This window comes from Theropithecus gelada, chromosome 7b (genome assembly GCF_003255815.1).
Source record: "Theropithecus gelada isolate Dixy chromosome 7b, Tgel_1.0, whole genome shotgun sequence".
Lineage (NCBI taxonomy): Eukaryota > Metazoa > Chordata > Mammalia > Primates > Cercopithecidae > Theropithecus > Theropithecus gelada.
In genome coordinates this window covers 18,389,003-18,415,096 of record NC_037675.1, presented here as the reverse complement: position 1 = coordinate 18,415,096, position 26,094 = coordinate 18,389,003, and the positions used below count along the sequence as shown (strand labels likewise).

General features: G+C 46.9%; 1 protein-coding gene across 1 annotated transcript; it reads left to right on the top strand.

Annotated features, from left to right (window-relative positions):
* The first annotated feature begins 18,147 nt into the window (after positions 1 to 18,147).
* Positions 18,148 to 23,997, top strand: LYSMD4 (LysM domain containing 4). The gene is given in 6 exon segments (XM_025393045.1): positions 18,148 to 18,390; positions 19,409 to 19,698; positions 20,010 to 20,038; positions 20,041 to 20,058; positions 20,214 to 20,239; positions 21,663 to 23,997. Coding segments are annotated over 5 exon segments (885 nt in total). The 5' UTR covers positions 18,148 to 18,390; positions 19,409 to 19,504; the 3' UTR covers positions 22,281 to 23,997.
* The last annotated feature ends 2,097 nt before the right edge of the window (positions 23,998 to 26,094 follow it).

Here is a 26,094-nt window from a genome sequence, read left to right as displayed (position 1 = left end):
GGTTAACAAGAGAAATGCCTAACAAATGTATTTAATCATAGTTTCATGTAATACAGGAGGCCTCAGAAATGAGTCTATAAACCAAAAGGTCTCTGAAACAGGCCTCAAGCAATTTAGAGGTTTTTTTAGCGAAGGTTAAGGACGCACCAGGGAAAAAGAAACACAAAACCGCAGGAAAAAATCTGTGATCCCTACTTTTTCCCAAGAGGATTTTGAGGGCTTCCGTATTTACATGGGAAAAGCAGGCAGGAGGGGAAGGAGGGAGGGTGCGGTCATATCACTGAATCCACATGTTGCAGTGAAAAGGAGGGGATATAGGAATAGTTCATTACATATTCATCTAGTGCTTAGCAAGTCAGCACTTTACACAAGATAAACACAGCAGCCACCTGCAGAGACGGCTGGCCTTTGTCTGGCCTTTTTAGCTTCAGCTGTCTGTTGGGCAACAAAAGGAAAGGCGGCTTCTTGCATGACTCAGCTTCCAGCTTGATTTTTCCCTTTGGCATAGTGAATTGGGGTCCTGAGATTTTATTTCCCTTTCACAACCCCAAAACCCAGGGAGAACTGTTTGCATGCTTGGATTCGATGAAGAATGGATAGAGTGTGATTTAATGGTGATCGGCTAAAGGGGGAACCCTGCAAGGCCTGTCTGTCCAGATTCGTCTTGGCCTCTCTGGGTAGCATTGCGTCCTCCCAGATATAGGGCAGGACCCCTCCGGAATGAGGGTCTTCATGGGAGAAGGGAGAGAGTGACCTTTCTAGTTCTGTGGCTTGCTTTGAGGGAGAAAGATTCTAGTTTCTATGACCCACCTTGGGGAGGAGGAATTCTGGTTTCTATGACTTGCTTGGGGAGAGATGGGAGGGTAGAAGGAGGTCAGGGAGGTCTCACTTCTGAGGCCCTTCCAATGTCCTTCAGTTCAAAGTACCTACCTTGTCAAGATGCCATACTTCACCTGGGGGTATCATGTTCTGAGTCAGGACAACAGATATATTATTTTGCAAATAAAATAAGCATCTTTAAAGAAAAATCCATGCTAGAAGAGGAGTGAGAACGCCCACTGGTGCTTGTGGCGTACTGGGTTTCAGGCTTTACATACTTTGTCTTAGGTAATCCTGGCCACCAGTCTGTGAAGTGGGAATCACTCGACATAGAAGAGGAACAGAGAACACTGAGGCTCAGAGAAGCTAAGCAACTTGCCAAGGCCACACAGGAAGTAGATGGCAGCCAAGAACCCCAACCTGTTTCATCCCAAAGTTCATTCTACAGCATCATTGTCTCCTGCTTCCCTTGTCTGAAAATGAGAAGAAAACTCATCTAGCCGGCCTCTCTAGGTTATCATGAGATCAAATACAAAAACTTCCTGGAAGAGAACCACCCAAATGAAAGCACCGTCCTCTGTCCAGACAGTCACGGCCTTGTGCCCGTGGGTGGGACCAAGTTCATCAACTTAGAGTGTGCTAGCGTGCGGGCTACCGGGGAGGGGATGTTAAAGAGTTCTCTCTGTCTTAGCACCGGAAACCTCCATCAAGCCCCCTTTGCTGGGTCAGATTGCCCTAATAGAAACCGACCTCTTTGGCTTCATTCATTCATGACAATATCAGTTCCGGGGGTGAACATTAGAAACCTTGGTGACCTGCGAGAATGAAGTGTCCTGCTGGGCCGGGGCCTGACGCTTTCCCAGGCTTCTCCCTCATGGGTTCTGTTGAGGAGCTCAGCATACAGAAGGGTACACTTCAGCCCAAGCATTTCTCCCTAGTTACTAGTCAGGAAGTATCAGCTGTAAAAAGCACATCTCCCTTCCTCCCACCTCCCTCCTATCCTTCCCTTCCTTTAATTTTTTTAAATTTCCATTTTTAACAAAGGCATATGAGCATCTGTTTTGGAGTTAAAACATTCTATAAGGCTTTTTAAAAACAATAGCAATCATCTGTCTTCCCATTTCCCTCTCCCTAGGGACAAATCCATTCAACTCTTTCATCCGAATTTTTCCATATTTTCCTTTCTATCTCTAAGTCACTGCCTCTGCTGCTCCTCTTGATTTTTCCGGTGTCAGATACCACCTGTGGATTTCTCAGCTTAGCAGGTGAGCAGTTTAGCAGGAATGGGCATGGTGCTGTGCAATGTAGGATGCTTAGCAGCATCCACGGATACCAGCAGCACATGCGTGCACACACACCCACACACACGCACATATACATACAAACACACACACACATACACACAAAACTGCTCAGTTTTGCCCACTCGTCCCATGCATTAATTTTCTGGGGCTGCCATAACAAAGTACCATAAACTGGACAGGTTAAACAGAAATGTACTGTCCCACTGTTCTGGATACTGGAAGTTCAAGATGAAGGTGGCGGCAGGATTGGTTCCTTCTAAGGCTGTGAGGGAAAGATCTGTTTCAGCCCCTCTCCTTGGCTTGTAGATGGCCGTCTTCTCTGTCATCTCCCCTGTGTATATCTCTCTTTGCGTCCAAATTTTATAAGGACACCAGCCACATTGAGTCAGGGCCTGCTCTAATGATCTCAATGTGGTAATCTCTCTAAAGACCTTATCTCCAAATAAGGTCACATCTGAGGTACTGGGGTTTAGGACTCCAACATATCTTTTCTGAGGAGGACACAATTTAATTCATAAAATATCATGCCCACTGGCTGCCACGTAAGGCAGCTGGGGTGCCACGTGTGCAATGTATGGTCTTGCATACCCCCACCACACCATAGACACCCCTCCTTCCCACTCCCCAGATAGAGTTCAGACTGGGTTAGGTCAGCACACTCTTTACAACCAAGTCATGTAGTATAACACTCTTAAGTTTAACTTCTACACTAGGTTTTACTTTTCCTGGAGTCATAATTGTTGGATTTCTAAAAATCAGTAGTTTTCAGTTTTTATCAATAATTGAGCTAATTGGCCTGGCACGGTGGCTTGCGCCTGTAATCCCAGCACTTTGGGAGGCTGAGGCGGGCAGATCACGAGGTCAGGAGATCAAGACCATCTGGCTAACACGGTGAAACCCCGTCTCCACTAAAAATACAAAAAATTAGCCAGGCTTGGTGGCGGGCGACTGTAGTCCCAGCTACTCGGGAGGCTGAGGCAGGAGAATGGCATGAACCCAGGTGGCGGAGGTTGCAGTGAGCAGAGATTGCACCACTGCACTCAAGCCTGGGCGATCGAGCAAGACTCTGTCTCAAAAATACAACAAAATATAATAATTGAATTCTAAACTCTCCGTCAATCTATCTGAATATATTCAGACACACTTACCTGACTTGCCTCAGTCTGGACAAGGTGCCCCCACACCTCACGCATGCCCTTCACAACCACTGTTTTTCCTATGTGAGACTCTGTGTCCTGGATGCTTTTTGCTGTATTCCTTTGTTTTGGAGAAGCACATCCTTCAGTAGCATCCTAAGAAAAGGCATATGGAAGGCAAATTCTAGGTGACTCTGCATATCTAAAAATGCCTTTATTCCATCTTCTCATTTCATTGATAGTGTGTCTGGATCTAAAAATTCCAGATTGAAAAGCAGTTCTCTTCTGAAGTTTGAAGGCATTGTCCCAATTGTCTTCTGGCTTCTGGTGTGATCCTGAGAAATCTGAAGTCATTCTTATTTCCAGTTATTTGCATGTGGCCCTCCTGAAGCTTATGAAATAGTTTCTTGTCACCAGTACTTAAAAATGTCTCCATGATATGCCTGCATGTAGGTCTACTTCACCTTTTCAAAATGAATACTCATGTTCTTTTTGTGGGGATTTTCTTGAATTTTTTTTTTTTTTCCTCTGAGATGGAGTCTCACTCTGTTGCCCAAGCTGGAGTGCAATGGCTCAATCTCGGCTCATTGCAACCTCCGCCTCCCGGATTCAAGTGATTCTCCTGTCTCAGCCTCCTGAGTAGCTGGGATTACAGACATGTGCCACCATGCCCGGCTAATTTCTTTTGTATTTTTAGTAGAGCTAGGGTTTACCATGTTGGTCAGCCTGCTCTCAAACTCCTGACCTCGTGATCCACCCGCCTCAGCCTCCCAAAGTGCTGAGACTACAAGAGTGAGCCATTGCGCCCAGCCTCTTAAAATATTTATCAATGATTTATCCTCCTGCATTTTCCCTGTCCTCGCTTTGTAAAACTCCTACTGTTTTCTTAGGCTTTTCCCCTAATTTTCTCACACCTTCTCTTCTGTCTTCACTCTGATTTTTGGCCTTACTTTCTGGGAGATTTTTCTCAACTTTATATTCTAAGCTATTTAGTGTTTGTTATTTCTACTATCATATTTTTCATTTTTAAAAGTTCTTATTTGTCTGCTTCTTTTTTGCTACTTTTCTTCTTGAGATGGCATCTTGAAAAGACCAGGCTGTTTGACAAGGCTGATCTCAAATTCCTGGCTTCAAGCAATCCTCCAATCTCGGCCTCCCAAAGTGCTGGGATTACAGGTGTGAGCCACCATGTCCAGCCCCCAGCCACTTTTTGCTACTTTTTAAATAGCCTCTTGTTCTTATTTCATGTATTTAGGTTTGTTTTTTCTGCCTCTATCTCTCAAGTTTTATTCTCCCTGTATAATCTATTTCACTCAAGTTACCTTTTTTCTGTGTGTTCTGATCACTATCATTCACGTTAGCGGCTTTCTTCAATTGTCTGCTAATTGATAATTGTCTGCACATGTTCATGGGTAACTGATTAAAAGCCTGCTTGGATAGTCAAGTGCATGGCAGGCTCATAGACACTAAATTTCACTGAAGGGCAGGTTTCTCAGCCTTAGCTCTGTTCATACTGTGGCATGGACAATTCTTTTTTGGGGTGGGAATGGGGATGTTCCTGTGCAATGTAGGATGCTTGGCAGCATCCACAGATATCAGCAGCACATGCGTGTGCGCACACAAACACACACATACACACACACACACACACAAACACACATACATTACACACACACATACACACACACATACACGCAAACACACATACACACACTACACACACACAAACGCGCACACACACACTACACACACACACACACACACAAACGCACACATACCCACTACACACACACATACAAACACACACACATACTACACACACACATACACACACACACACACTACACACACATACACACACATACATATACACACACTACACACACACATACATGCAAATACACATACACACACTACACACACACACACAAACACACACAGACACACACACACACATACTTCTCCAGTCTGTGTCTTCAGACATCCCTAAATGTCCCTTTGTGAGCAAAGTCAGCCCCGTTAGGAAACACTGCTCTAACATGATCTGGCTGGGCCAATCATTAGAGAATCCCAGATATCAGTACCTTCATGTCTTTTCCTTAGAATGACCCTTACCCCTTCCCTCCCTTCCTTCCCTTTTCAGTATAGATACTCTCTTTTAGAAATCAGCCAAGGCCAGTTCTCCACTCTTTCTGCTTTCATCTGAGTCAGTAATCTGAGATGCTGGACATCCCTCCGGCAGTATATGGGTTGCTCCCCGGCATGCATTAGGATAGAATCTGTCTGGTTCAGGTTCTGATCCTACGGTGATGATGCCTTGCAAAAAGGAAAGATGGAGACAAAACCTCTATGTATCTTGGCTGGGAGCAGCTAAATACTGCTGCGAACCCAAACATGGGCACTTGTACTTAAGATGGCTCAAGAAATCGGGAAGTGTGTCCCTTATTTCTCATTTTAAAATGTGAAAGCAGTGACTATGTTGAGGATATCCCCCTCAGTCATAAGCATTGCCAAGGGAGAAAGGAAGGGGTGTTGATTTCCCCTCCCCTAAATTCCAGTGGAAACCCTGGCTTTCCGACCCCATAGCTAGCTGCTCAATGCCACTGAGCCATTCACACATGAAGGAGACAAAAGCTGCATCTACTTGACACATCAAATCTAAACGAAGCCTAGAAAATATCAGTGTTCTAAATGTTTCCCTTAACACGACTACAGCCAAAAACTCATTCATCGATGTCCTGCCACTTCCCTCCTGTGGGACAATATTCGGATGCACAGGGCCCGGTGGCTTCCCTCCGTTCTGGTTTCCAACTCACCTGGCCCAGAGACCAGGATGGTGTCCCCACTGCCCCCATTATTAATCACAACGTGTAGTTTGTTCAGAAGTGAATCTGAAGAAAATTTTCATAAGGGAATGTGAACAGTGAATTTTATGGTATGTGAAATGTATCTCAATAAAGCTGTAAAAAAAAAGTGAATGTCAATGGAGTGATTTAGGAATTACACTATTTGTATTCACACAAACTGGGGAGATGATTTCCAATTTCAAAGACAGTAGCCCTTAAGTATAAACTCTAAATATAAACCCAGGACCCCTGAGCCATGTGCAGGTAATATGGAAGGTCCCTGGGCCGGTTCCCAAGAGGCCACTCTTCAGGACAGAGACCTTCTCACTAGCACTGGTAGGACAGTCTGAACTGAGCACTGCCCCATGATTTCGATGTTTGTCACCACGTCTGAAAGGTCCTGACAAAGCCAGCCAGACTGTCCTGAAAGTAGATGTCACAGCAACTATGGCAAGCCTGGTAAAGTCTGAAGGAGATAGGTCAGGGACCTCCGTGCCCATCTCACACAAGTAGTGAGTGTGTGTGTGTGTGTGTGTGTGTGTATTAGAGACAGAGATCATGAAGGACATCGGCACACAGCCTTCTCTCTGTCACATCTGCCATCCTAGCCAGCAGGGGCACATCTGGGAGAGTTGCAAGGGACCCCTTTGGGCATCTGGGTGGCATTTTTGTGCTGCCATCAGTGGGTTCCCTGCACTCATGGGATGGATTTTTGCTGAATTCTAACTCCACCAGCAACAGAGTCTTGGGCAGTGTTATTAGTCTGCTTGGGCTGCCATAACAAATACCATGGACTGAGTGTCTTAAACAACAGAACTTTAGTTTCTCACCATTCTGGCGGCTGGAAGTCTAAGATCATGTCAGTAGGGTTGGTTTCTGGTGAGGCCTCTCTCTCTGGCTTGCAGGCAGCTGCCTTCTTCCTGTGTCCTCACAGAGCTTTCCCTCTACGTGCTCACATGCCTGCTGTCTCTCTGCATGGCCAAATTTTCTCTTTTACTTAAACATTTTTTTAGAGATGGTGTCTCAGTCTTTCACCCAGGCTGGAGGGCAGTGGTGTGATTACAGCTTGTTGCAGCCTCGAACTCCTGGGCTCAAGTGATCCTCCTATCTCAGCCTCCCAAGTAGTTGGGACTACAGATGCGCACCACCATGCCCAGCTAATTTTTTAAAAATTTTTGTAGAGTTAGGGGACTTGCTAAGTTGCCCAGGTTGGTCTCAAACCCCTCGTCTCAAGTGATCCCCAACCTTGGCCTTCCAAAGCAGTGGGATTATGGGCACAAGCCATCATGCCTGATCCAAATTTCCTCTTCTTATCAGGACAACAGTCAGATTGGATTATGTCCCCACCTTACAGGTCTCATTTTAATTTAATCACCTCTTCAAAGACCTTACTTCCATTTTTGAGGTACTGGGGGTTGGTACTTCCACATATGCATTTGGGAGAGACATATATCAGCCCTTAACAGTCAGGCTGTTCATTTCCTCCAGTAGTGGCAGTCTTTCTTTTCTTCCTTCCTTCTTTTTTTTTTTTTTTTTTTTTTGAGATAGAGTCTCTCTCTGTCGCCAGGCTGGAGTGCAGTGGTGCAATCTCAACTCACTGCAACCTCTGCCTCCTAGGTTCAAGTGATTTTCCTGCCTCAGCCTCCTGAGTAGCTGGGACTACAGGTGCTCACCACCACGCCCAGCTAATTTTTGTATTTTCAGTAGAGACAGGGGTTTTACCATGTTGGCCAGGATGGTCTTGATTTCTTGACCTCATGATCCGCCCACCTCGGCCTCCCAAAGTGCTGGGATTACAGGCATGAGCCACCGTGCTCGGCCAGTGGCAGCTTTTCAAAGGGTATAGTTATCCCTCAGAGGATCGATTCCAGGGCCTCTCATGAATACCAAAATGAATACTTGATATAAAATGGTGTAGTATTTGCATATAACCTATGCCCATCCTTCCATATACTTTAAGTCATCTCTAGATTATTTTGAATGCCTACTACAATGTAAATGCTATGTAAATAGTTGTTAGACTAGATTGTTTAGGGAATGACCCCCCAAAAAAGTCTGGACGTGTTCATTACAGATTCAACTATCATAGCCTAATTAAATTTTTGATCCATAATTGGTTGACCCCACAGATGTGAAACCCCTGGATTCAGACAGCTCACTGTAATTAGAAGCATGTCCCCTGTCCCTATCCTGAGGGACTAGGAAGAGATGGAGACCATGGAAGTGTTGAGTTAGGCCCTCCAGAGCTGGGCATAATTCCCAGGTATGCCCAGGAAGGCCAGAGCTGAGTTTAAAAGTTGGCAATAGAAAGAACCAAGGGGGGCCTGGTGTGGTGGCTCACACCTGTAATCCCAGCACTTTGGGAGGCCGAGGCAGGAGGATCACCCGAGATCAGGAGTTTGAGACCAGCCTGGCCAACATGGTGAAACCCCATCTCTACTAAAAATACAAAAATTAGCTGGGCATGGTGGCAGGTGCCTGTAATCCCAGCTACTCAGGAGGCTGAGGCATGAGAATCACTTGAACCCGGGAGGCAGAGGTTGCAGTGAGCCAAAATCGCAGCACTGCACTCTGTCGTGGGTAACAGAGCGAGACCCCATCACACACACACACACACACACAAAAAGAGCCAAGGGGATTGGAAAATGGGGGTGGAGGTAGGGGGAGGATTAGGAATTGAGTTTTCGCTTCTCAGAGGAAAAGAGAGGAGGTGTTAAGATGTGAGTATGAAAACTCTAAATACCCTGCTATATACACAAAGGTCTGGTGGCTGTGTCTTTCCGGTGAAACCAATAAAGGAGACTCAGTTCCCCAACAAGGTGGAGGTGACAGAGCAAGGGAAGGGCTCAGGAGGAAGTCAGCCTAGGAAGGTGAGCCTCGTGGGGAATCCAGGATGCACGGGGTGGGGCTCTGGACTTCCCAAGTGGAGTCTCACACAGGTCTGAAGGGTGGCCCCAGCTGACATCTGCCTAGGACAGCTTGCCCGGTTCATCAACCTCCTGTTTGCAGGCACCTCCCCACACCCTGGCCCTGGGGACCATTGAGTCTGACACAAATAAAGCTGCAGACAAACAGGCTTAAAACTCACCCGACAAACCTGTTTTCAGATCAGAGCAGATATGGGCCCCAGAAGAGCCTTGCAAACTACCTCCAGCTAGGCAAATTAGGGCAGTGTCTTAGTCTAGGCTGCTGTAACAAAGTGCCATAGACTGGGTGGCTTAGAAGCAACAGACATTGGTTTCTCAGTTCTGGAGGCTGGCAGTCTGAGACCAGGATACCAGCATGGCTAGGCCCTCGTCCAGGGTACAAACAGCTAGCCGCCTTCTCACTGTATCCTCACATGGCAGAGAGAGGGTTAGGAGGCTCTTTGGAGGCCCTTTCACAATGGTACTAATCCCATTCTTGAGGGGTCTGCCCCTATAACCTAATCACCTCCCAAAGGCCCCCCCCTTTTTTTTTTTTTTTTTTTTTTTGAGACAGGGTCTTACTCTGTCACCCAGGCTAGAGTGTAATGGTGCCATCATTGCTCACTGGAGCCTCCAACTGCTGGGCTCAAGGGATCCTTCTGACTCAGCCTTCTGAGTAGCTGGGACCACAAGCACAGAGGCCCCACTTAATATCATCACTATGGGAGTTGGGATGTCAATATATGAATTTCAAGAGGAAATGAACATTCAGTTCATTGCACGTAGGAAGGTATTTGTTTAATGAAAAATTAACTTTCATGCTTTTATTGTTTCCCCTTGATAATAATGATAGCTAACATTCCCAGAGTGCTTACTATATGCTAGGGACATGTCAAACACTCAACAGGCATTGCCCCATTTAATTGTCACAATAGCAGCAACCATCTCAGATCCCATTTCATAGATGAGAAAATTGAAGCTTGCATGGACCACAGAATTTTCTCATAGGTACTAAAGAATTGCGCTGGACTCAAAGTTGAATGTTGAATGCCTGACTTCAGACACTGTGGTTTTAACCACGGTATGGTATGCCACCTCTTTATAATAAGAGTAAATGTGTGCCATAGAGACAAGTTAAACAATGCAAATGAACAGACACAAGGCAATGAAAGTCACCTAGGACTAGACATTAGGAACTTGACAACCCTCTGGATGTCTGTGGGGTGATGCTGCGGGGTTTTTGTTCCTCGTTTTGTTTTCTAGAGATTTTTGTTTTCATTTAAAATTTTTTTTATTTCTTTTTTTTCTTTTTGAGACAGTATCTCACTCTGTCACCCAGGCTAGAGTGCAGTGGCTTGATCACAGCTCACTGCAGCCTCAATATCCTGGACTCAAGAAATCCTCCCACCTCAACCTCCCAAGTAGCTGGGACTACAGGTGCACACCAACATGCCTATTGCCCAGGCTGGTCTCAAACTCCTGCCTAGGCCTCTCAAAGTGCTGGGATTACAGGTGTAATCCACCTAGAAATTTTTTTTTTTTTTTTTTTTTTTTTGAGACGGAGTCGTGCTCTGTCACCCGCCTAGAGTGCAGTGGCATGATCTCGGCTCACTGCAACCTCCACCTCCTGGATTCATGCCATTCTTCTACCTCAGCCTCCTGAGTAGCTGGGATTACAGGTGTGGGCGACCACACCCAGCTAATTTTTGTGTTTGTAATAGAGATGGGGTTTCACTAAGTTGGCCAGGATGGTCTCGATCTCCTGACCTTGACATCTGCCCACCTTGGCCTCTCAAAGTGCTGGGATTATAGGCGTGAGCCATCACCTATAGTGATTTTTAAAACAGTATTTCTTGTTCCTAAACATCTTTCCATGTCAATAACTATATTTTTAAAAGATTATTTTAAATAAGCATACTTGATTCCATTTAATAACGAGCTTAGTGAACTCAACCTAATCTCCCACTCTTGGACATTTTTAGTTTTTCCACCATTTCTCACCATTAAGAACAGTCTCATAGCTAAATCTTTTTACATGTCCTAATTGCTTCCTTGGTAAACTCCTAAATGTGGGAGATCAGAATCAAACAATATGAAAATTTAAAAAATTACTACTATATAATGCTACAAACATCCCAAGTTTACATCCCCACAAGACTGCCTGAGAGTAAGTACACTCCTTTCCCCACATGCACAGCTAAGTTCACCATCAGCCTTTTAGGTTTGACTTTTTCCAAGTCTGTAGGTGACAAAGAATATCTTGTAGTATCTTGTAGTTTTTGAATTTCCATTTACTTGACTATCTGTAAAGCTAACAGGTTTTTTTTTCTATATGTATTTCTTTAGTGAATTTTTGCATCATTTGGTTAATTTTTGCATCATTTGGTAAATTTTACATCTGGACATTTTTGCATCATTTGGTAATTTTTCTATAAAGTGCTTTTTTATTGATATCAGTATACCTTTTAAATATCAAGGATATCAACATATCAAAGATGGCAAACATTTTTACCCAATTTGTCATAAGCCCATTAAACTTTTAGTAATCATTTTTGCTGTACCAAATGCAATACATTTCCTATTTTCTTCTTTCTACTACTCTCCCATAAATTCCTGAAGTTGGAATATCTTTGGAACTATGAGCTCCCACACTCATAGCCATGTTTCTTCCAAGGGCTTCACTTCTCACAGTAACTTGACAACAAGTAGAAGTCAGGAAGTTTCTGTTCCATGAAATGGAAATTCCACGCTGGCAATAACCAATGGATTTTCCTCAGTCGTTAGAGAACCCACAACTTAAGGAACCAAATCCAGACTACTAGATACCGCAGAGCAGGGATGGTAAATCAGTATCACCTCCCCGACAATATTGATTGATTGGTCCTGGCTGTCTTGGATACTGACAGCCATCTGGGCCTCTGAAATGAACTGAAAAAGTCTGCTGGGGGGTCTGTGAGGAGGAGGTGCCAGGCACACAGTCCATGGGCAAATTGTCTGTATTAGTCCGTTCTTACACTGCTATAAAGAGCTACCTTTGACTGGGTAATTTATGAAAAAAAGAGGTTTAATTGACTCACGATTCTACAGGCTTAACAGGAAGCATGACTGGGAGGCCTCAGGAAACTTACAATCATGGCGGAAGGGGAAGCAAGCATCTTCTTCATATGGCAGCAGGAGAGAGTGAGGGGAATGTTTAAAACCTCACACACACATGAGATCATCAGATCTCATGACAACTCACTCACTGTCATGAGAAAAGCATAGGGGAAATCCACCCCCATGATCCAATCACCTCCTACCAGATCCCTTCCCCAACACTGGGAATGGCAATTCAACAAGAGATTCGGGTGGGGACACAGAGCCAAACCATATCACTGTCACACAGAAAGGTGTAGGGTGTGTCCAGACACTATGAGGAGATAAGGAGTGTTCCTAAAAATTGTGCTGTGACAATAGGCATGCTCTAGGATTGTTCTGGACAGAAAGAATGTATGGTCACCCCAAGTATAGGGAACAACACAGTAGCAGTGGAAAACCAAAGTCCAGAAGGCTTACAGGAGTCAGTCAGGGTCACACAGCTGCTGAATGTAGAGCTGGCTTTGGACTCAGCTCATCTCCCAGTGTGCTAACCTGCTGTGCAGCCTCAGGCAGGTCCGCTCATGTCTCTGGGTCTTAAATTCCTCTCTATAAAATGAGCAGTTGTAGCTTAAGAAATTCTAATGACTTTAATAATACAGTTCTCTGCTCTCCACCCACTGGACTTTTGACACATTTTGTGAAAGCCAGCCACTCAGTGGGCACCTGCTACTTTTCTTCTCTCCTTGCCCTTGCTAGGGCTCCTAGAGAGGTCAGGCACAGGGATGAGGTGACACAGCTTTGGCATCTGGGAGGCATGTCTGCTTGTGCAGGTTTAGTCACAGCTTTCTTGGGGCCACAGTAGTGGAGTCCTTGGTGGACGTGACCCTGGTGCACTTCAGTACACAAGTCATGTCACTTTTTTTTTTTTTTTTTTGAGACGGAGTCTTGCTCTGTCGCCCAGGCTCGAGTGCAGTGGCACGAACTCGGCTCACTGCAAGCTCCACCTCCCGGGTTCACACCATTCTCCTGCCTCAGCCTCCCAAGTAGCTGGCACTACAGGCACCCACCACCATGCCTGGCTAATTTTTTGTATGTTTAGTAGAGACGGGGCTTCACTGTGTTAGCCAGGATGGTCTTGATCTCCTGACCTTGTGATTCGCCTGCCTCAGCCTTCCAAAGTGCTGGCATTACAAGCGTGAGCTACCGTGCCTGGCCAAGTCATGTTCTTAACAATTCTCATCTGGCCTCAGGAAACTCAGACCAGAGATACTGTAACTCAGCCAGTCAAGCCAGGGCCTGGGGAGAAAACTTGGGGATGTTTCTGGGGAAAATGTTGACAAGGTTAGCAGGCTTCCTGGGTAGGGCTGAGTCAGCATAGAAAGCAAAAATGAGACCTGCTCAGAAACTTTCACAAGATTGGGGCTATGGAGCCACAGCCTGGTTTTTTATCCTGTCTCTTGTACTTACCAGCTACAATATCTTGAACAAGTAACTTAATCTTTGTGCCTAGGCATATAAATTAGGAATTTATTCAGCTGCTACTGACAGAGATCTTAAGAGCATCTTAAGCACAGGGACATTTATGTCTCTTTTACACACCTTCCAGCATTCTGCTCTGCCATCCTTACTTAGCACATGGATTCCACCTCATGGCCCAAGATGAATGCATGTGCTCTGGCCATCACATCTTTATTCCAAGCAGCAGAGTAGCAGGCAGAATAAAAAAAGGCACTCACATTTCAGAGCTTTTCCAGATGTCCCCCTTTAAAGGACTTTTTCAGTAGTCCCCCTCACATTTTCTTCTTTTACCTCATTGTCCAAGAACTTGTTCACATGGGTACACCCCATTGCAAGGAAGGCTGATATGTGGTCTTGGCTTGGCATGCTGATGTCCCCAATAATGTTGGGGTTCTGTTTCTAAAGGAAAAGATGAGAATTGATATTAGGTGGCAAACTTGCAATTTCTCCCCTAGTCAGTTTTTCCAACTGTGAGTTGAGGATTCTAATAGTTCCTACCTCACAGAGGTGTTGTATTCAGTAAGGACTCAATAAACATTAGTTAAATTATTGTACATCAGGAGAAAGTGGAATGCAAAAGGCAAATAATGTTGGCATTACTATGAACATCGTTTGGACATCACAGACTCCGGGATCCCTAGAATCTCAAACACACTTTGAGAACTGCTGCCTTGACAATCACTTAATTCTTGGGCAGTCTGGCTGGCCAAGTCCTCGTATGACCTTGAAAGGACACAGCCATCCTTTTGCCTTTACAAAGTTTGTATAACTTTTGCTCACATGTATGACCTTGTTTTTTGGGAAGATCTTGCACCATCTGTAATGACCTTTTCTGTGTATGTCTTTGATTTTCCATCTTCCTTCTGGCAATTGTAAGGCTATGAGGCCTTATCAGCCTTCTACAGCCAATCAAAGTTGACCTTATAACTTTGTCCACCACTGTGCCCCGGCGCCCAGCACATGGAAGGAGTGCCACAGACATAAGCTTGACAGTGCTGAACTCTACCCAAACCTTGTGTTGCTGGAGAACAGTGGAGTTAAAGAAATTCCTCCACCCTTTGTGTTCGAGAAAACACTTACTACAAAGAACCCTCCTTCTCTATATGACTTAGGTAAGACCCACAAACGCCGCCCTGGTTTACCTATCACAAGGCCAGCCTCAGACCCTCCAAATTCCCTTTCTTTGTCTCATAAATAAGTAGTGGAACTGCTTGACCCCTGTGATCAATTGGAACAACATGCTTGCTAACCGAACTTTGATTAGGCTTCTCTCTTCCCCTACCTAGCCCACTGAATAAACCTTGACTCCACCACAACCTGAGCCAGCATAAGCTCTTCCTGAGACTCGGCTGGCCCTCTGACCTACTGCCGGATCCCACCACCCTTTCATCCCGCTTCCCCATACCGTGCTCTTTCTAGCTTTGTTACTTCGCTGTGGAAGGAGAACTCTTTCTGTCTAACTCTTGAGATGTTACAGAGCTTATGGTCAGAAGTTCTCCCCATTGCAATAGTCCCTCCCCACACCTTGCAATAATCTTTTGGAATAAACGTTATCCTTACTAAGTCTGGATTTGTTTTTTATTGGACCCACTGAATGAATGAAACAACCATAACTGATCAGAGAGCAGCAATACTAATCCAGCTTTGCAAATTCTGTTGTGACTTTTCTTGCCATTAGTCACACTTTGAAATTCTGATTCCTGGATTTGCCAAACCCACCAGGCCACGGCCAGGCGCCTTGGGTCCAAAGTACAGCTGGTGGCTGAAAGCCAGGCCTCCGGAATAGACACATTAGGATTTGGATTTTGGTGCTCTCAACTCAGGATTTTAATCCTTTGTCGGGATGCATTTATTTTCCCCAGATACTATGCTTTTTATTTTTGGTTTTCCTTCCCGTATCCTGGGTCAGGTCGTCAGAACAGCTCTCCCAATGAGCCCATATTGAATGAGCACCTCTAGACGCCACCACTCAGCTGGACCCTGGAACTTGTATGGGGGCAGGAGGACTCTGGCAACAAATTACAAGCAAATGAACTGGGAAGTACTATGAAGAAATCCTGTTCTCACAGAGCACTAACGGAGAACCTATGTATACCCAGTGGACAAGGAGAACTCACTAGGAAGACAACTTACTTTGAGGCCTGAGGCTCAGACAGTCCAGTAATGCGAGCAGCTTGAGAGACGGAGCCTTGAAGCCTGTATTAGTCAGGTTCTCCAGAGAGACAGAACCGATAGGAGATACCTATGTATCTACAGAAAGATAGGTCCTCCAGAGCGACAGAACTGATAGGAGATATCTATCTATCTATCTACCTACCTACTGATAGGAGATATCTATCTGTTTATCTATCTATCTATCATCTATCGATCGATAGGAGAGATCTATTATCTATCCATCTATCTATAGATGTATATATCTATATCTACCTATAGAGAGAGACAGAGAGAGAGAGTGAGCGAACGAGGATATTAGAATTGGCACATGCAATTATGGAGACTGGAAGTCCAGGGACAGGCGGGTCTGCAAGCTGGAGACCGTGGGATGCAGATAATATGGCTCAGTGCAGGTCCAAAAACATCAGAACCAGGGAAGCTGATGATGTTACTCTCATTCCAAGGCCAGAGTCCTGAGAACCTGGGGGTTAGGGGAGGGTGTGTAAGTCCTGGAGTCGAGATCATTTTGGGCTTTGTCCACCAAGATTAACAATTCGACTTTTAGTCTAAGTGGGTGTATTAGTCTGTTTTCACACTGCGGATAAACACATACCTGAGACTGGGCAAAAGAAAGAGGTTTAATGGACTCACAGTTCCACGTGGCTGAGGAGGCCTCACAATCATGGCGGAAGGTGAAAGGTGGGTCTCACATGGCAGCAGCTGGAAGAAGAGAGCTTGTGCAGGGCAACTTCCCTTTGTAAAACCATCAGATCTAGTGAGATTCATTTGCTATCTGGAGAATAGCACAGAAAACACCCGCTCCCACTATTCAATCACCTCCCACCGGGTCCCTCCCACAACAGGTGGGAACTGTGGGAACCACAATTCAAGATGAGTTTTGGGTGGGGACACAGCCAAATCCTATCAGCGGGAAGAGGCTTGTGAGATCTTGTTTTAATGTTTGCTTTGTTGTTTAATCTGATTGCAAGTGTGGGTTAAAAACATTTTCAACCTGTTGACCATTTGCATTGTTTGCTGAATTATCTGCTCCTATTCTCTCTGAGGAAGAGTAGGTCTCCCTCAGACCTACTGAAGTCATAGCATCTTTCCTATTCATATGAAGTCTCTCTCAGTGACGGATTTCAATCCTTTGTTGTGTTGAGTTTATTTTCCCCAGGTTATCTGCTTTTTAATTTTAGTTTTCCTTTTTAAGTAGAAGCTCCACACTTTGTGCCTTAGTGTGTGAGGATTTTTTTTTTCTTTGACGGAGTCTTGCTCTGTTGCCCAGGCTGGAGTGCAATGGCACAATCTTGGCTCACTGCAACCTCTGCCTCCGGGTTCAACCAATTCTCTGTCTCAGCCTCCCGAGTAGGTGGGATTACAGGCGCCCGCCACCACGCCCGGCTAATTTTTTTTTCTTTTTTTTTTTTTTGTATTTTTAGTAGAGACGGGGTTTCGCCATCTTGGCCAGGCTGGTCTCGAACTCCTGACCTCGTGATCCACCAGCCTTGGCCTCCCAAAGTGCTGCGAATTACAGGTGTGAGCCACCACGCCCGGCCAGTGTGTGAGAATTCTTCCATCACTTTTTATCTTAAGAAATCCTCGGCCACCTGACATTTAATAAACATGACTTAAGTTTTCTTGGTCCCTGTTGTCCGGATCCATGTTTTACACTCCTGGATTTCTGTTTTCTTCTCGGGGTGGGGCAATACCGCCCCTGGTGAGGCCCTCAGCCCAGGAGCTGAGGAGCCCAGCTCAGGAGCGGCCCTCAGCCCAGGAGCCCAGCCGCAGAAAGACCCCTCGCCCATCTGCGCCCAGCCCTTCCCCGGAGCGCTCAGGGGACCCCACGTTACTGGAATCCGTCCCGAGTCACAGCTACAGATCATTACCCACAAGCGGGGTCAAAGGCCTCTTTATGGGCGAGAAAGCTGCGGCTCAGCAGAAAGCCAAGCACTTTGGGAGGGAGGAGCTGAGGTGCTTTAATACCCTGAACAGACGCGAAAACAACCCAGGGCCGGCGAGGGTAGACCTGGTAGGCGGCTGGGCGGGGCGAGGCCACTTCCGGGTGTGGAACCCTGCCCCCGCCCCGAGCCCCGCCCTAGGCCCCGCCCCGGACCCTGTGGTCCCGGGATGAACTCTCAGCACAGCCAGGCTCGCTCCAGTGCCCGCCCACCGCTGACTTCATTGGCTGCCTGCCCAACCTCGCCCCCTGGAGGGCCTGCTGATGTTCGTAGCCAATCCTAAGGCGCGGCGGCGGCGGCGGCGGCGGGTCGTGAGTCGCGGGTCGCGGGTCGTGGGTCGCGGGTCGCCGGTCGCCGGTTGGGGGTTGCGGTGGAATCTGGGCGCTGAGGTACTGGGGCCTGGACTAGGGGGCCGCGGTCTGGCTGGGGAGCTGCGCGGGCTCGTGGCGGTACGGCTGCCTGGCCTCGCTCGGGTTTGCGGGCGGGCAGCCCCTCCCCGGGCTCCTAGGGGGACCCTCCAGCTGGAGGGGCGGTGACCGCGACTGTCGAGGGCTGGCCCCAGGTGGCTAGGGTTGGGGTCAGAGGTCCTGCCTTATGGAATGTTAAGGCCCCGCCCGTGGAGCCCTAGGGCCGGGCCGCTCCCTATTTTCCTGTGAGCTGTTGTTGAGGCGCCCCATCCTTTCGCAGAAGGGACTCGGAAGGAAGCGGGCCTGAGAGCAGCTGCAGCCCCTGAGCTCGGACGCGAAGACTAGCCCCGCCCCCGGGCTGCCGCCCAGGTCCTGCAGGTGACCCTCAACCCCTCGAGGACTGCCGGCCGCCTCCCTCCTCTGGGCAGGCTCAGGAGTCCGTGGAGCGGGGTGTGCGCCTGTGGCCCTCGAGGGCGTGGGCGGGGAGTAGGGGTCGAGCTGGGGCCACAGGCTGTCCCCGTTTGGCCTGCTCCCCGGTGGCTCCGAAGCCAACTTTTTCTGAAGTTGTCAGTCCGCGTGTTTGAGATTTCGTTTCTGGAATCTCACCCGAACAATTTGGAGAGAGGAACAGGGGTATTGTGGCTTTGGCTGTTGACTCAAGGTGAAAATAAAAACCAGACATGGGGATGTAATGAATGCAGAGTGACCCGTGAGCAAACTGGACGATTTTCTCCAGCTGACAGGCATTTATTTTCCCCCTAGCTTGCCCCATATACTATGAGTTACGCTGTTGTCAAAATAAGAGCAGTTTAGTCCCATAGTTCTAAGCAAGAGTCCTTAGCGTTGACCTTCTTAGTGAAGATGCTTTGCAATGTGTAAAGCATTGAATACAAAATTGTTGTGCAAAGGTTCTGAGTTGAAGATTCTCAGTGCACGGAGACTGGCAGCAGCCTTTACTTTCCATTGCAAGGATCTCGACTTACTACTCTGAGACCAGAAGTAGTTGTTTCTTTACCTATGTGGGTTTGGGGGAGACAGCTATGGATGAGGAATAGGGACAGAAAAACGTATGCAATTAGAAAACACAAAGGGTTTTTATTCTGCCTATCTTCTTCCATCTCAGCCAGCATAAGCACATTCTTTTTTCTAGTGATGGTATTTGTTGAGTATTTGCAGTGATTTGGGAAAGGGATACTCTAACAAGACACTTCTCTTTAAACAAGGCGGTGGAGGGATGATTCTGTCTTCTGTGGAATTAACCCTCGGGCTTGGTTTTCAGTGAAGAAAATGAGGCACAAGGAATTGTTAACCAAGACCTTCCAAGGCCCAGCTGTTGTCTGTAGGACTCCGACCAGCCACGTATACACGTTTAAGAATGGCAGTGGGGACTCGGGGGACTCCTCTGAAGAAGAGTCTCACCGTGTGGTTTTGCGGCCCCGGGGCAAGGAGCGCCAGAAGAGCGGTGTCCACCAGCCTCACCAGGCGGGAGCAGGTGACGTGGTGCTGCTGCAGCGGGAGCTGGCCCAGGAGGACAGCCTCAACAAGCTGGCTCTGCAGTATGGCTGCAAAGTAAGACACCCCTCAGGGGCTCTGCCCCACTTCGTTTCAAGGAACACGGGGAACTCACTGCAGGGTGGGGGCCCTTGCTGCCCTTCTTAACCCTGCCAGGCCATCAGGAGAGGCCTGCTGTAGCAGCCAAGGACTCCCCTATTTAGCCAGAATTGGAAGGCAGAGGGGGAGTACCTTTAGTTCCTAACCCTGGCCCCCAAAGAGTGAGGGTTAGTACATTTCCTTCTCTGCAGGGGACTTCTCCTTTTTCTGTTTTCTCCACACTGGAATTCTGAAACCTTTTTTCTTCTTTTGAGCACATTTTATTTTAGACCTAATGGGGCTGGAAATACCAGGCAGAATTTATCCCAGATTTTTATGGTATGCTTGCTTTTCTTGCTTTTATTTTTCTGAACCTTTCTTGGTGGTAGCTTACTTGACTGGTAAAGTTTTACCTTATCTCTTTTAGAACTGCATGATCTTTTGTATGCTGTGTATCTATGTAACCCTGTTTTTCTCTTTAATTATGTTTTTAGCATTCAGAGTGATTAACAATGGCAAAGTAAGTAGGAAAGTATTTCTAGAATTGCTGCATTTTCTCCTAGATTGTAACTATTTCACTTTGCTAACACTGCTACAAATGTCTATGGCCTTCTCTAAGGGTATATAAGCTACTTAATTTAAAAAATCTCTTTCTCCTACAAGCGTCTTATCTAACAAGGTCCAAATGTCTAAAACATGTTGTGTGGGGTGTTGCAGTCTTTCCCAGGGAAATAAACAGGTGGTCTCCGGGGACACATAGTGGTCTTTAAATTGTACTAACATTTATATTCGGCTCCGATAAACAGCTTCTGCAGGCATACTGTGTGGCTTACAGAACATGGGCTGAGAAATGAAGCCCATCCTACAAAGACTGGAATAGATGGAGTAGGCTTCTTGGTATGGTGATGTCTAAATCTGTAAAGAATATATAAAGCCTTTGATAAGTGATCAGTTTTCCTATTCGAAGTAAGTAAATTTGCTCGTAGTTTGTTAAAGGCAGAGACAGAAAGATCTCAAGGGTCTCATGCATTAGATTCAGGACATAGTAAATTTAAAATGTCCCCTACTTCGATTCAGTTACAATAACAGCAGTTGCTGAATAATTAAAATAATGGAAATGATTGATTTGAATATCTGTTGGCTGTATTCACTTTCTAGTTTAAGTGGACTTATGTGTTAAAAGTTTAGAGTTCATCTCTGATGCGTTTGGAAAGTTTTCAAACATTAGTTTGAGGGAGGGGCTAGTTACCCTTTGACTTAAATTTCCCCCTGCTTCTTAAATCTTAGTGTTTGATTATGAGAGGAGTTTGTCATGAACTTTGTTATTTGATAAAACTCACAGCATTAGTCCTTTTTCCTGACAGTTAAGTACAGTAAGTCACTTTTAATAAGTTTATATGCCCCACAGTGTTTCTGGGAAAGAAAATGCTGAGGGCATATCTCTCAACTTTATTACAGGTAAACTGGATTCTGAGTGTGTCTGCGGAGCTGGCTGAGGCTGTGTGTTTGGTGAACGCTAACATCTCGCAGCTACTTAGTTCTGGCATGAGGGGAAGGCAGGCAGATGGGGGCACTATTGCCTCAAAGGTGGAAAAGGCTGCAACATTTATTTTAGTGCCATGGTTGTTTCACCTAAAGCATTTTGTTGCAGTTACACTTTAAAGTTTAAGAAAGATCTGTTTTTCAAAACTGATCTTAAATTGTTCAAACCTATAAATCTTTAGGAATATCTGATTACTAAACTATATATTGAGGCTGAGTGAAAGCCAAAAAGAAACTTTCAGCCTAAACTAACGTTGTGTATATCTGCAGTTTTCCCGTCTTCATCAGATTAAGTGAAGAGGGCTTGAATCATCACCCTGAAAGATTAAGAGCCACTTTTTGGAATGTTATTTTTAAGGGGCTTCACATATTTTATGATGTTTGTCTTCATGCTTTCCTAGGTTGCAGATATCAAGAAAGTCAACAACTTCATCAGAGAACAAGACTTATATGCTTTGAAATCTATTAAGATTCCAGTGAAAAACCATGGGATCCTAACAGAGACCCACAAAGAACTAAAACCCCTTCTGAGCCCATCTTCGGAGACCACAGTGACTGTGGAACTGCCAGATGCAGACAGAGCAGCCACAGGCACCGATGCCCAGGCTGATCAACTGATGGATTTCTTTAAGGGGATTGACCAGAATATTGAGCGTGCAGTGCAGTCAGAAATCTTTTTACATGAAAGTTACTGCATAGACACCTCGCATCAGCCACTGCTCCCAGCTCCTCCGAAGATGCCAATGAATGGTGCAGATTGTGGCATTCAGTGGTGGAATGCTGTTTTCATCATGCTTCTAATTGGTATTGTCTTGCCTATCTTTTATTTGGTCTATTTTAAAATACAAGCTAGTGGTGAGACCCCTAATAGCTTGAACACAACTATTGTTCAAGCCATCCCCAATGGCTCAATGGCAATGGGTACAGTTCCAGGGCAAGCCCCTAGACTAGCAGTTGCAGTGCCAACCATCACTTCTGCAGACAGCCAGTTCAGTCAGACCACCCAGGCAGGGAACTAAGCTTTTTTTTTTTTTTACAGAATCAGGCCAGCTTTAGCAGTTGGCTGTTAATATACCTCAGCTGTCATCGGCAATGTCCTAGGGGTGCTGCATTTTGCTTCCTGGGAAGGATGGACACTTTTCAGAAGTCATTGCAGTATTCTCAGTTGCACTGGCCCTGGGAATGGCCTTGCCCAGTCTAAGCCAGCAGGATCTAAGATAGCAGCGACCTCAGCCTCTATCCAGAGAGGTGCAGCAAGAAAGCCATTTCCATGTGACATTTAGTGGACTGGCCATGTGTTCATAGCAGCACTGTGTGGGACCCCAAGTTGGACATGCTCGGAGGGAGAGAAATGGCCTCTGTCAAGGGACCTGCAGTGTGAGAGCCAATGGGATCTGCACGGATCGCGGGGCTGTCGCTGTATCCTCACTTGCTGTGGAGTGGGGATTGCCTCTGAGAAGGAGTGTTCTCTGTCTCCCTGGCAAAGGTGCTGTGGAATAGTCTTGGCATGCCACCCTGTTTTGGAGAGTGACAATTACAGTTGTAACAAGCCTACTTCATATTGGTCCCCTCAGTTAGCCTTTTTGAGGCAATGCCATTTCTAGAGTTGAAAAAGCCGTGGACCCAAACTGCTGCACTGTTGAATAAAGGGCAGTCCTGCTCCTGTCCTTTTAGAGCTGCTTGGTGTGACACACAGGCATCTCCCAGGCCAAGCACACACAGGCCGTGCCCAGTTCCGCAGGAGCTGTCCCACAGTGTGGCTCCCTGGCTTCTCCCAGTGAGCCTTCTCAGAAGGAGCTCTTGCTGGCCGGTGTTTGGAGGGGAGGATGAGTGCCTGTCACTGAGGCTCCACCATGGGTGGCATCTGAAGCTGGGCAGTCGCCAGGCCTGCGCTGAGAGCCGCAGCCCCTGTGCACACCTAACACGGCACGCCACCTGCTGCTTCCCTGCCTGGGTTCTTCGGAGCTCCAGAGCGAGAAGGCCGCTTAGTCCTTTTTCCCTGGGTGATGCCCCTAGAATAACACTATATACAATGTAACTCACAATGTTACAGGACCAAAGGCTTGATGGAGGGGCTAGAGGCGACCCTTGTGAAAGGCGATCGGACCGCCTGAGGGAGGAAGGGCTTGCAGTTTTCCCAGCCCTTCTTGCTGCCAAGGCAGCAGTGATGCTGTGGATGGGCTGGGGACTGCTGGGCAGAGCCTGCTACTGCTTGGTAGTTGGTGCTACCCTGTGGCATGGAGGGGTAGGAGGGCCTGAGGTGGCTGCTGGCCCAGCCTCCGAGAGTGCTGGACAGGAGGCAGACACTGCCCAGATGCCGGGTGGAGGGACAGTGATGGCCTTTGACGCATGAGGCCTGGAGAGAAGTTTCAAAGGTCTCACCATGTAAGAGTGATTTCCGATTTCTCTCCTTTCAGTTGTGTGAAAAAAAATTGACCTGGGTTCCATTAGCAAATTTAAATCGTCTTCAGTCTTAAATTAGAGACCAGAATGATCTTCAGGATAAAAAGAACTTCTGAATCTTTGCAATAGGAAATATTTTGATCATGCAAGTGCTTTTCCAGCCAAATGTCTGTTCTCCGTGTCACTGAGGGCCACAGATTCCTCTAACATCTGTCACTGTCACTTCACCAGGCAGGCCTTGGAGTTCCATGGCAAAATCGCTTTTGTCAGACAAAGAATGTATCCTTTACTTTTCTCAAATGGAATAAAAATCATTTCTTCTGTGAAGGAAAATTGATTCCTCCTTTTAATTTTATTTGTTTATTTAAATTTTTTTGGAGACAGTCTCACTCTTTGCCTCAGCCTCCCGAGTAGCTGGGATTACAGGCACACATCACCACGCCTGGTTAATTTTTGCATGTTTAATAGAGATGGGGTTTAGCCATGTTGGCCAGGCTGATCTCAAACTCCTGACCTGCCCACCTTGGCCTCCTGAAGTGCCAGGATTACAGACGTGAGCCACTGCACCTGCCCCAACCTTTTAAAATTTGGGGATAATTTAGCATTGAAAGATGTGGGACGCTGCTGGAGAAGATGGAGGTGTCTGTCAGGAGTGAGGCCTGTCCCCTGCACCTGGCCTGTCCCCTGCACCTGGCCACCAACTCGGGGCTTGTACCGTGCCGAAGGTTACTCGGACAGGTGCAGGACAAAGTGGTAACCAGTGCTCTAGGGATGATTGATCGCTGATTGATCTGTATACAGGCTTTAACGTTGCTTTATTAGGTGTACATAAGAAATACACAATACTCACTTCCTATTCCATATGTTACGTTTTCAGTGTCTTTGGGGAGTGAATGTTTTAGAGAAATAGTTAGGTTTGCTATCTAGTCTCCAGTCTTTTTGGTTGGACTATAGTGCTGACTGTTGACGCCCAGGGAATCTCCATTGTCAAGAAAATGATGCTTTAATTTTACTCTGGAGAGAGAAAGCTGCAGGGACTAAGCAGACGCCCCAGGGTCGCTCAGAACCTCCACTGCCCAGCAGAGGTGAGGAAGGTGTGGCCCAGCCTAGGTGCATGTTGGGGGAACAGTCAAGGCTCTGCCATGCAAGGTGGTCTGCACTGCAGTGGGTGGAGTGTGGAGGGGAGGGGTGACAGGAGACATGCCTGAAGTCATGGAATTAAGAGCCACTTGGGGCCGGGCGTGGTGGCTCATGCCTGTAATCCCAGCACTTTGAGAGGCCAAGGTGGGTGGATCACTTGAGGTCAGGAGTTCAAGACCAGCCTGGCCAATATGGTGAAACCCCCTCTCTACTAAAAATACAAAAATTAGCTGGGCCTGGTGGTGTGGGCCTGTAGTCCCGGTTACTTGGGAGGCTGTGGCACAGGAATGGCTTGAGCCCGGGAGGCAGAGGTTGCAGTGAGCCGAGATCAGGCCAAGATCTGGGAGATCTGGGAGACAAAGCGAGACTCAGAAAAAAACAAAACAAAAAAACAGTTGAGACAGTGGAAGCCTGGGCTCAGCTGTAGGAAAGGCCCAAAGAGCCAGGACCATTTCCTCTTTGGGAAGGACTGGGCTGCAGCAACAATCATATAAGCCATGGTGCTCCCTGGATGCCACAGTGTTCTAAGAGCTTCATACGCTCACCCACTTTACCTTCACTACTTCCCCACGAGGCAGGCATTTCTATCCGCATTTTACAGATGGAAAAAGTAAGCTGCCTATGACCACACAGCTGGTAAATGGGGGTGTTTGGGAGCCTGTGCTCTTAATCCCTTTCTGCTCAGCCACCTGCTTGACAGTCCACTGTGGGCCTGAGGTAGGACACCCATGGCATGATCCAGGCTCACAGAACATGGGGGATGCTCAGGGTCTCCCAAGTCAGGGCTTCGGGAGGGGACAGCAGAGAAAATTTCTACTGGCCCACCTGGGGTACTGGCCTCACAGTGGTGAGAAAAGTTAGATCCATTGCCTGAATCGCAGTAATTGTAGAATCAGCATTTACCTGCCCATTTTCTTGGTGCAGAATCAACTGGATTTAGCCTGTGAGCCAATGAACCAGGCCCCTTGACTTTGAGAAACAGACTGTCAGGAAAGGAGCCTCCCTTAGCTGCTTCCCTCCCAGCACTTAATGCCTTGCGACAGCTCTTCCAAGCTTATTTCCAGAGACAGGGTATGGCTGGCTTCAGGCCAGGCAGGGGAACGGTGCTGGGGAGAGTGTGGATAGCATCCACCTTGCCTGTTCTCTAAGTTTGGTAGAGCGGAGCTGCTGTGAGGAAAGGCAGCCTCCTTGCTCCTGCACTGCCAATCAGACACCATTGCCCCTGGAAGGACCAGTGTGGTGATGAAGTGCAGCTCCAGCCTGTGACCTGTTTCCCTTCCCATTCCTGCT